Source organism: Lygodium microphyllum, chromosome 18, assembly GCF_053477565.2.
Source record: "Lygodium microphyllum isolate KBCC chromosome 18, Lygodium_microphyllum_v1.1.10, whole genome shotgun sequence".
NCBI lineage: Eukaryota > Viridiplantae > Streptophyta > Polypodiopsida > Schizaeales > Lygodiaceae > Lygodium > Lygodium microphyllum.
Genome location: NC_141152.1, coordinates 30,770,313 through 30,781,350, shown reverse-complemented (window position 1 = coordinate 30,781,350; position 11,038 = coordinate 30,770,313). Strand labels below are relative to the sequence as shown.

The following is an 11,038-nucleotide window of genomic DNA, read 5'->3' as shown; positions in this document are numbered from 1 at the left end:
TTTTGGAAAGAGCATTTTCTCTTTTGACAGAATGACAAATGTACTTGTCCTGCACGGCCGTGAATGAAAAGAATCTCTTAATGATGCAAATCACAATGACGTTTAACACAACTCTATGTGTGCGTACATGGCATGCATTATGCCGTTCACGCATTAAAAGCAGGAGTTATCAGGCAATCTTGATCGCTCCTGAAGCTGAAAATATATGAGTAACATGCGTTTATGTTCTGACTTGACAATTGCTGAGATGAATACAAATGGCGGAGGTCTATAAAACATGATCATTTGATATCTACAGCTCACTGTGAAGACAGAGACCAGTAAAGCCAAGCTGGGAACTGGGTCTAATCTCAGTCAAATAGGTCGTAGATATCTCCAGACAAAGCTATACAACTTGCTCCAGCTGCCAACATCACCATGAATCCTGCTGTCCACCTCTCTCTCTTGCTCGCAATGTGATGTACATCCCTGCATGCATGACACTCGGGATGTTAACAATAATAGTTGAAGCCGAAAGAGAGAATTTTGCACTATTGCCCAAATGTTTGTAAGACTAGTTTTCCTCCTATTGCACAAAATGTACAAATTTTTAGTACCTTAGTGACATTTGTACAACCAACCTTTGCTTTAACATTAAAAAACCCGAGTTACCTTAAGACCAGAGCTCCAGGGAAAACAAAGCCCAGGCAGACTGCTGAAGTGGATCCTGTGACTTGAAAGGCATCCCAGATATCTGGAACGAAGGAAGCGCCAAGGAATGATGTGACAATGAGCCATGCCGTCAGGAAGAAAAATCTTCGTGTATCAAGTGAAAGTGGACCAGCCCTTGGGAACATCAACCCATCGAGGTTAAGACGGAGTGAAAAGTGCAGCACTGGAAACACTAGCATAAGATGAAGAGCATAGCCCACACGAACAGTATCTGAAAATAGAGTGCTGTAAGGAATGCCGAGATCAACATCGAAGTTGGACAATACATCACTTAGTGTGTCATCCCCAAATAGAAGATAACCAAACACACTTGTGGCCACGTATATAGCCGTGCAAAAGCCAAGTGATGCCTGAATCACAGTTTGAGGATGTGCGGATGATTCCAGCTCATTCAATATAGGGTGCACTGTAAGAGAAGAATAGGCATCAGTACAGAGTTCATAAAGAACCCGGCCACTGTTTACACCATGTGTACAGACTATGCTGCTGGAACCTTACCTGTATGATGACAAATGAATGCCGTCACCACTACTGGCACCACAGAAAATAAGTTCAAAATACTTGACGCATCACTGCCTATCTGTGGAAATAAATTTGGCATACTGATAGATCCGGCAGCCAACTTATAGACAGTAATTGCTGCTGTAATGATAACAAATAAGATAGCCAGGGCAACTGATATTGCTGAACTTATCTTCAATGAATCTGCATAGAACAAACAACCTTTGTGTTCTATAAACGAGAAAAAATGGCCATAAACTAACCCACTGTCAAAGATAAAGCATTTTACTCTCGAAATGACATAGCTTGCCAACAGCAATATGTGGGCTGACAAAATTGAAACATGCCTTTGCAAATAGACATAATAATAAGCTTGATCACTCCAGGTTCACTTTTTATGGGCATGCAGTGATGCTTAGATGAGCTTTCGTATGTGCATCGCATGGTTTTTATTACCTGTATACAGAAAGAGCATCATTATCACCTGGGTATCATATATAGTCATTGTGACCAGAAACCAGGACAGCCCCAAAGGAGATCAAGCATAACGTCAATGGTAGCTCCACATCTCTGTTATATATATTATGGTCTCATACACGTAACTGTAATGGCCCAAAAGCATGAGAAACAAGAACAAGATGCTAGGCATCGACAAGAGCATGTGAACTTGCTCTAAATGATGGAAAAAGAAGCCCTTAGAAGTGGAAAGCTAAGTGGAGTGTCAGTACTTCAGTGAGATGTGGGCTGCCAGCTTGGCTCTTTAAATGGGCTCCTTATATTTATATTTGCCCTGAAAGGAGGCACTCTTAACAATAGACAATTTGCCCTTTGTCTCTAACATTATGCGATCTGATTCTAGATCTGCTCCTCTCCATTGCTTAATATTCCTTCATTAACATAGGCACCTATGAACACTCATCCTTGTTATCTACATTGAATGCTTTTAGCGCTTGATGTCTAAAGCACATGATGACCATGGATTCCCCACCTTTGGCCAGACCACTTAAGTGTCCCCTCATGTGAGAACAAACTAGAAGCAAAGATTGCTCTCTATCAAACATCCCGTCATGAACCTAAAAGGCAAACCAGCTCTGCATTTGAATATGCTAAACTTAGTTGATATTATGGAATGCCGCACTCAAGGTCCACCACATCTGCATATGGATGAGACTCGGATGCCCTACCACCACCCCCTCTCACACTCCCTCTTTGGCACTAAAGAGTATGAGGAATGACAACACCACCAAGGCTAGAAAGCTAAAGAGGCCCATGCAGCCTTCACTGTTGCAAAGTTTGAATCAAAGGAGTCCTTACCCTTCTTCTTCTCCTCCTCCTTAAGTTGTGTCACTAGTTTCTTGAAATCCTTTAAAAGATGCCCCTTCTGACTGCAATAGTAGCACTAACTTTTCTTCTTCTGTTGCTTGTCACCCCTCTTTGAAGCAACAAAAGCATCCCTACTTGTCGCCAAGCTGAGATGGTAACCTCCCTTGCAAATGCAAAGAAGCCTCTTGAGTGTCTGAGCTCATAAGGCATTAGCCACACCATCAAACTCTAGAGGTAGCGTGCAGAGAACAATCCCCACAAAATGGGCTTTGGGAAGGGCAGACTGTAAGTTGAGAATCTAATCCTGTATTTATGTTGACACCCTGAGAAGAAATGGCTGAATAATATCAATTGCCTTGAACCAGATATTTTGTAACTATCCCTCAGTCCACTCCCACCAGAGAGAGTGACTATGAACGGCCTTTGCTCCTTGAGCTCCCTTCATTCATTCATTCATTTAGCAACCATTCATCCAGCATTCATTTTCTTTTGTAATCTTGTCTAGGTTCACCATGTTTTAGTTGTGTTCATAGACTCTCAGAGTGCTTTCTCTACAAACCTTAGCGTATCTTCACACCCTTCTACCACCAAAATCATCTAATGAAGGAAGATAATTTTGCACATGCCTACTTTGTTCCCTTAATCCTAGCACATCCACTTGTCCCCAACCTTCTGCTACAAATGAATTGTTTTTCTCTAGTACCTATAATTAGCATTCTGTACATGTTCTCCTTAGAGTTCCCCCACATAGTTGTCCTTAAAAGGGCCCTCTAGCACCACTCCCAATGATGAATTAAGAGTAACAGCAAGTGCTAGAGCACATGAAACCATCTGTTTTTGGTGCTTAGGCACCCAATTTCATCTGAACCTAGGTTCAAATTGGGCTTAGTGTTCAGCACCATCAATGAATTGGTAATATTTGAAAGTTCATTTTACGACCGCATGCCTTCATTAGTTATGTGGAATCTTTTTGTACCTCGGATGTAGCAACACCATACAGGCTATTAGACCCAGATAGAGTTCCAGTTCATCAAGGATTTCTCTCATATTCAAAAATCCTCGTATTCACCAAAATCTTATTTCTACGTTCAGACCCCAGACACTTACAGATGCTCCAAAAACAAGAACTCATATAAACCAGAGTCAAAGAAATAGCACAGAATTTATATCCACTCATTTCTGCTTCTACACTTCATCAGCATATTAAAAACTGCATCCTAGGTCAGCTACATGATTTTTCAGGATGTTGGTCATAAACTAAAAGGCAGTGTGTTAAATCAGATATTTGATTCTTTCAACATTTTATACATCCAGCAATGTCATGTTTGCCAATACCTGAATCTGAAATTCACTAACCAGCATCTGAAGAAGCACTCAAAATGTGAAACATCCAATGGGAAACGTTTGAATGCTCATTTAGCTTTAGATAAGGTTGGTGGCCTGCTGGCCTGTGAAACTGAAAACTGATGAAAGAATTATGAGGGCCTAAGTCAACCAATAAAACATTCTCTCTTGTGCCAGCCTGCTTCAAACTAAACAAAAATGGTAAAAAGAGTGTTTTGGGGCAGATTATTTCAATTTTTGTAGCAATGTAGACTGAGATTCCGTCTAGTGTTGGAAAACCAACTTCAACATTTTTTCAATGGCCTTGAACCCGTTATGGATGAGCCACACCCTTGACCACCATAGGTAGAGTCTCAAGACACTCCCCTTTATTGGGAATGGTTCACCTATGATTCCTACAGTGTTTGCAGTGGGTGTAACTCTCCTCTGCCTCAATTCACCACTGAATCACTGAGAGCTGTTTGAGGTTTGAGCTTACAACCAAAATGTTTGCAATCCAACTATCACCTTATGAAGATATGTAACAGACACCACCACACATATTCCCAGCATGTTTCTCAACCTCTCCAAACAATGTCATCCTCCTTTCTACAGTCATATTTTTGACTGTTTTCCAGTCACCTGATTAAAGTTCCATAGACCATAATACTACACGGCTTGTGCACAGATGGAGCTTAACATCAGTTCCTATCCAACAGAACAGGACAGCAAACCCATTTTCAAGAATGTCTTCTATGCACAACTAGCAATGAGGAGTGGATGCTACATGACTATAATCGGGTTTCACCTTAAAGGTCTCAAGAGGCACTTGTCCTCACTTATGCTGAGTAATTAAATTTGTTTTCAAGAAACCCAGAACTATGAAAATTTCCCACAAACAAAATGAAGATCTATTAAGAGTAGACCATGGAACAACTTAAAAGAGGAACCCCAAACAGACAAACAAAAGCATGGATAAAAAGCATACCCACGTGACGAAAAGACACCAAAGGGACTAAAACAAACACTGTTGTTAACAACATGACAACACTCCTGCCATTCCACCAGGTTTCACCACCTGCCCATTCTTCCAGGACACCAGTGTGATGAACAGAGGATGTTGTTGAGCCAGCCAACACGTCAGCTGCAAAAACAACCACAAGAGAAAATTAAAGTAGGTCATTACAAAAGTTCATCTCACAGAAAAGCAGGAGAGGAAGAATAATAAAATATGGATCTAAATTAAAAAAGAACAAGAAAAGAAAGAAAAGCTTACAAAACAGAAAGCTACAGCGACACCCGACCACATATTCCGCTTCTAACGCAGTTTAGCGACGACAATGAAAATGTAATCTCAGATATTTCAGCAGAGAGCATACCGATTATAATCAGATAGACAACCAAAAGGCCAAAGTTGTTGATTACAACGCAGATTTGCAGGATGACCCTACCGATCCGGCCAAAGGAATCTGCCATGACCCCTGCATACGAGGTTGACTTGCTTGCAGTCGAATATCGCAGCATGAATTCGATGGAGGCATTGGTTAGAAACCCCACAAAAATTGTCAGAAGGAGACCTGGGATCAGCCCGATGGTTTTCATGGTGGCTGGTAAACCCATGATGCCTGCTCCAACGATGCTCGTGGATAGGCTGAAGACCGCGCTCGAGAAGGATGCAGACTTGTATCCATCGTTTTGCTGGCCTTCCTCTTGGTCTTTGAATGAAAGCAGAGGGGCAGATTGCGCTGAATTTGAGTACTTGCTGACCTTGCCTGGGGCCACGATCGGTAGGATACTTGACGCCATTGCTGCAATTCTGGTTCTTGCTGTATTTACTTCCTGATTGGCTGATTTATAAACAGCGATACAACGTGTCGATGATGCGCTATGCGAGTCTTCAATCAAAAACGCAATTTCGGGGTGACCAGACCCTTCTTTCTTTTCCGGGATTCAAAAAACCTGCTATATTTCCTGCCACAATCCCAAGATTCTTTGCTCTCCTGTTCACAATGCACCAGCCTCCAGCAAATGCGTATCCAATAGGTTGTTCTTGTTCTTGTGTGGGCCTTCTTGACAGTACATAAACCAATAAAAGCCAAGACTATGTTAAGGCAGAGGATCTCTTCTCACGTACAAGGAAATCTCTGCGAGGCAACCTGTCTGTGTTCACGCAAAGCTTGGCAAAATTGATCTGTGTACACCGTTATCACCTCGTTGCACACTTTTGGTAGCAATAAGCACTGACAGCTGCTTGTGACAGATATCGGATCAATCCTGATGGCACGGTTCGTAACAGCGCAGGAATAATCCGAGAGACCTTTGTACAATTACAAGCAAAGCTTCGGCCACGGGGGAAAGCAGCTCAGGTTTCGCATTCACAGTGCAGCAACTCGGAAGAAATTGTGTAAGCGCAAATGCCGATTGATATTTGCAGCATCATGCAAAAGCGACGGAGGAAAGGCGGAATCCGCGAGAAGATTCAAAACAGTTAGTTTATATAGGCCGCGGCGAATGAGTGAGGACTAAAAGATTGAAATTTGAAAGGCCAAATTTGGTCGGCCAACTTTTGCAGATCGCGGGGTTCTTTCTTCCTTCTTCTCTCTCTAGTCTCTTCTCTCTCAAACGCTCCGCACCACAGGTAAGCACGCTTTTCTGTAGAAAGAAAAGAAGGGAAAGTGAGACACCTAGTTAGGCGCATGACAAATGACAATCTCACAGACAGCTAACAAACAAGAGAAACACACAAGAAAAAGAAAAGAAGCCCGAATGCCGATGCCAGAAGGCGAGAGAAGATAAAACTAGAGAATCGAGATCTGCAAAGACTGATACCAGATAAATTTGAACAAGAATTTACAAAGTGCTTCTTTCTGCTAGATTCTACGATAGATGATAGGAGAGTTGAAACACATTCTGTTTACGAATTACAACAATCTGTGGCGGAAGCAGTCAAAGTACCTTCTTCTTCTTCTTCTTCTTCTTCTCTCTCTCTCTCTCTCTCTCTCTCTCTCTCAGAGTCAGAAGAATTTTGAATTACTGAATAGAAATGCTTGCTTACAAAGGACCTTCTGGCCACACACACACACACACACTCTCTCTCTCTCTCTCTCTCTCTCTCTCTCTGTGGAATGCAAGCATCCCGTACGCAAAGTTCTCGAAAAGCCGTAGACTTTCAATGGCCCTACGTTGACGTCCTGCGATACAACTCTCTTTGATTGACGATGAACAACAGACAAAGAAACTCAACAGCAGAAACAAAACAAGAGATCAGCTTTCGGACGCTGCCCGTCGGCCCCGTCTCATACTTCCGTCCGGCTTTGTACTTCCTCACATACTATGCTTTAACAATCGACCTGTTAATGTCGCTTTTTCTTTACTCTATTTTACGCATCTGTCAGCTTTTCGTTTCAAGGTTCAATGACAATTCGCGTGCTGAAGCTGATGATTCGCGTCAGGAAGAAACAATCTGGAAGGAAGGCAGATGGCGATGGCGCTGGGACATGATTATGAGCAGCACTCGAGCAATGCTGCTTCTTGCGATCACGTGTTTCCGCACCTCCGTAAAGAGAGAGAGCGACATACCTGTTTGTGTTCTTGCACAGGAGATAAGCTTGAGAGAGAGAGAGAGAGAAGTCGGCGATGGCGATGGTGGCAGAAGACGGCCGCGAGGTCGCATGGCGCCATTCCCACTCTTTATTACATTAATTCCAGCTTCAATTATTCCTGTCTTAATTCTTTCCTCAGTGTAAAGCTGCCCTACACGCAATCACATTAAGGTTTTTCATAATCCTGCCCTTAATGGAGCATTACAACAATAATAATCTTGTCTTGGTTTCTAGCCCTGGTGTAAACTCGCCCCTCAAAGGTGTTCTTTCTTTCACCCTTTGCAAGTAGTAACTTTATGCGTCCCTAAAACTTCCTCCCCCAAAGCCACCTAACCCGATATTGAACCACAAACCTACACCCAGACACACGCCAGAACCAACCATCTAGGCTGCATGGAAAACATTCCTTTAAATGTTTACTTTCCCTAAATGTGGACCAGTGTTCATGAAAAACATTTCTGGTAACAAATACAAAAACCTTCAACCCAATATTTTCGATGAATTTTTGAAGCAAATCACATGTATCTTCCAATTTTGTAACCAAAATTTTTTGTAGATCTCAAAGTGATAGACCTTATTGCTTTAAATTTTAAAAGTTATTTCTAAATTTTCTTCAAACCTTGATCTTTCATGACCAGTAATGCGAACAACTACATATATAAGAGTGGCAAAATATTCACAGTATCATCAAAGTCTAGGTAAACTTACCTCAAAGTTTAAAGTAAAGACATCAACGGCATGATGGGTGACCTTTTTACCTTTCTATTAGATATGTTAAATGCCCCATCCCCATATGCTACCACCAATGATCCATGGTGCTCTAAGTTGCAAGGCCTCTATTATGAGGAGAAGCCATGTGTGAGCCCAAATATTGGTTGGGTCTTGACTTGTATGTCAGATGAGGTCTATGTGACCAAATGGTTAAAAGGTGACATTTGTGGATCTAGCCTTTGGATTAGATATAGTAGTTATGATGTCTTGATGGTAGAGGGAATATTCTCTAGCCTACTAGTAGGGAAGGTTCATAATAGACAAGGTGACTAGATGACCTTTTCAAGCTATAAAAGAAAGACCTCTCCAGAGCCATCATCAATCCATCTTTCATCCAATCAGAGTTCTTCCAACTAGCATTAAGCTCTTCATCTATCATCTATCTAGATGACCATCTAAGCTTTACAATGGAAGTGCGTGGGTGGACAAAGCCATCTTTGTATCAGTTTGTTTGAAATTAAAGCAGTTTATGTTCTTCTCATATTTGCTATGGATTTTCTACTCTTTACTCACATTCTATCTGCTATGCTATGTAATTCTTACACTTTCCACCCTCAAGCCTTGCATTGAGAGAATGAAATTTATTTTCTGAAATCATATGGCTATTTCAATGGCTAGAAAATCTATCCATTTAAAATGTTCAAAATTTGATGAAAACATTGAGATCCCTCATAAACCAATACCAAAGTCATACACTCCCAATCAAGTGGCACTTCACATCAAACTTAGATGTGACACATTGACAAGAATCATGTCTAAAATAGGGCAAATTGTCCCCATAAGTATGGATAAATCAAGTAAAAGATTGGGGGTGCTATATCCTTCTTATTTGGAGATGCTCATTTAGTGGCATGTTTACCCTAGGGCATCCCAACCAATAGTTTCAAGCTTCAACTCTAGGCATCCACATCGCTCCTTATTAGTGTTGAGTGAATTATGAAATTTAGGGACAAAATGCACTCTTTTTTTTGTTGATAGAAAAAATGGTTAAAATAGGCTTTGTTTATCAAACACAAGTTGTGTTACACTCTGTATGAGTGGGGAGTTTGGAGATACATGAATCCCACTTGCATGCAAGCATAAGGAGAGTGCTAAGGGAGTAGGGTTAGGATTTTAGAGGTGCAATCAAATAGATGTATTTATTCTATTGACGATCTTAAGGAATCCAATAATATATGAAAGTTTGATAAAACGGTTGAAACTCTTTCTCTTTGTATGCATTGATTTACTCTATCTGTGTGTGTGTGTGTGTGTGTGTGTGTGTGTGTGTGTGTGTGTGTGTGTGTGTGTGTGTGTGTGTGTGTGTGTGTGTGTGTGTGTGTGTGTGTGTAGAGAGAGAGAAAGAGAGAGAGAGAGAGAGAGAGAGAGAGAGAGAGAGAGAGAGAGAGAGAGGAGGGAGCACCAACAAGAGAGGGGGTGTATGTTTATATTTCCTGTACAAATGATTAAAATAGTCTTGGTTGATGAAACATGAGATGTGTTGCACTGAGTATGAGTGGGGAATGGAGGTACATTAACCCCACTTGCAAGCAAACACATGGGAAAGTACTAAGGTGAGCAAGGTTATCTTTAACCCCCAATCACATTGGTAAACCCTTAGAAAAGCAAGGGTATATAAGTGTTTAGGATGTGCTAACAAATAGATGAATATGATTGTTTTACTAACAACCTTAGAGAAGCTAATAACAAATGAAAGTTTGATGAAAGTGTCCAAACTCATTGTCTGTCTTATGCATATGACCATTGAAATACTAGGTTTGGGTGAAATTAAGTTACCCATTCTAGCACTTATGCAAAAGACTCTAAGGTGGTTCTCGGGAAATACAAAAAACTTGCACTCAATGGAAGCTACATTACTTCTCAAAAATATATATGTAGAGTTGTAATGTTACACTTCCTAGAAGATATTTTTATCAAACCTCAATCATAAGCAAACGTGCCTTTAACTATTTTTACTCTTTAATTTCTTGCATGATGACTACTTAATACCCACTTTTGATTCACTCCACAAAGCATTGAAGACCACCAACTTTGAAATTTATGCATAATTTGGAAGATTGAAGCTTTTCGACCTTCACAAAAGGAACCTTCTTAAGAGAACTTAGTGTGAGAAGATAACTAGAGTCAAATGTATATAATTCGACTTGTTCATCTCAAATTGATAGCATAAACTTTGCACGTTATGGGAACCTAATATTGTTTGAATTTCTCAATATACAAGACAAAGGAAAAGGTTTATCAAGAGACATGACATGTTGCTTTAGAGATACATTTTCATTTTTAAATAGAAGTGTGGAACTTGAGAAGATGATGTGTAAACCCATAAAGATTCAATAAGCTACTAGATTCACATGAAGATTCTCCCCTAAGAAACCATTTGGAGCTGACCCATTTGGTGCAAGGAGAGTTAGTGTCCCATTAGACACTTTAGAGGCACATGTAATGTTCATCACAAACATTTGAATTGGAGTACAAAGAATCCTTCATTTGAAAGTTTAGTGGTTCTTCGAAAAATTTCAAATGTTTTTAATCAAAATATAAGTTGGCTTAACTTATACTTAAATTCAAAGGGCCTTTTCAAAAGTCTAAAGGTTTTCTTTTCCAAATGTTCCAATCCAATTGAAACTAAAAATCCTCGATTTCATATGAAGGACTTCCTAACTTTGCACATTGCTCAGTTATTAAAAGGAAAGAAATGATTATGGTGTCATGTTTTTCATGGTTCAAAGGTCCACTTCCCTACCATTTCTCCCATCTCCAATTATTGAAAAGTCCACACTCTAGCATGAAAATATATCGAAGTGCAC

The 11,038-nt window shown here is 40.5% G+C and overlaps 1 protein-coding gene across 4 annotated transcripts; it reads right to left on the bottom strand.

Moving 5' to 3' along the window:
• Positions 1–202: 202 nt before the first annotated feature.
• LOC148020715 (amino acid transporter AVT6B-like) lies at positions 203–7,590 on the bottom strand. 4 transcript variants are annotated; one of them, XM_087698530.1, is made up of 6 exons: positions 7,438–7,590; positions 5,238–6,510; positions 4,847–5,002; positions 1,210–1,416; positions 652–1,117; positions 203–468 (listed from the first exon to the last, which is right to left on the bottom strand). In XM_087698530.1, exons 2-6 carry the CDS (start codon positions 5,662–5,664, stop codon positions 351–353), a joined length of 1,374 nt encoding a protein of 457 aa, XP_087554656.1. In that variant the 5' UTR covers positions 5,665–6,510; positions 7,438–7,590; the 3' UTR covers positions 203–350. The 4 variants fall into 4 exon arrangements, with proteins under 4 accessions (XP_087554656.1, XP_087554658.1, XP_087554659.1 ...); XM_087698532.1 differs by lacking the exon at positions 7,438–7,590 and adding an exon at positions 7,001–7,392; XM_087698533.1 differs by lacking the exon at positions 7,438–7,590 and adding an exon at positions 6,814–6,954.
• Positions 7,591–11,038: the final 3,448 nt, after the last annotated feature.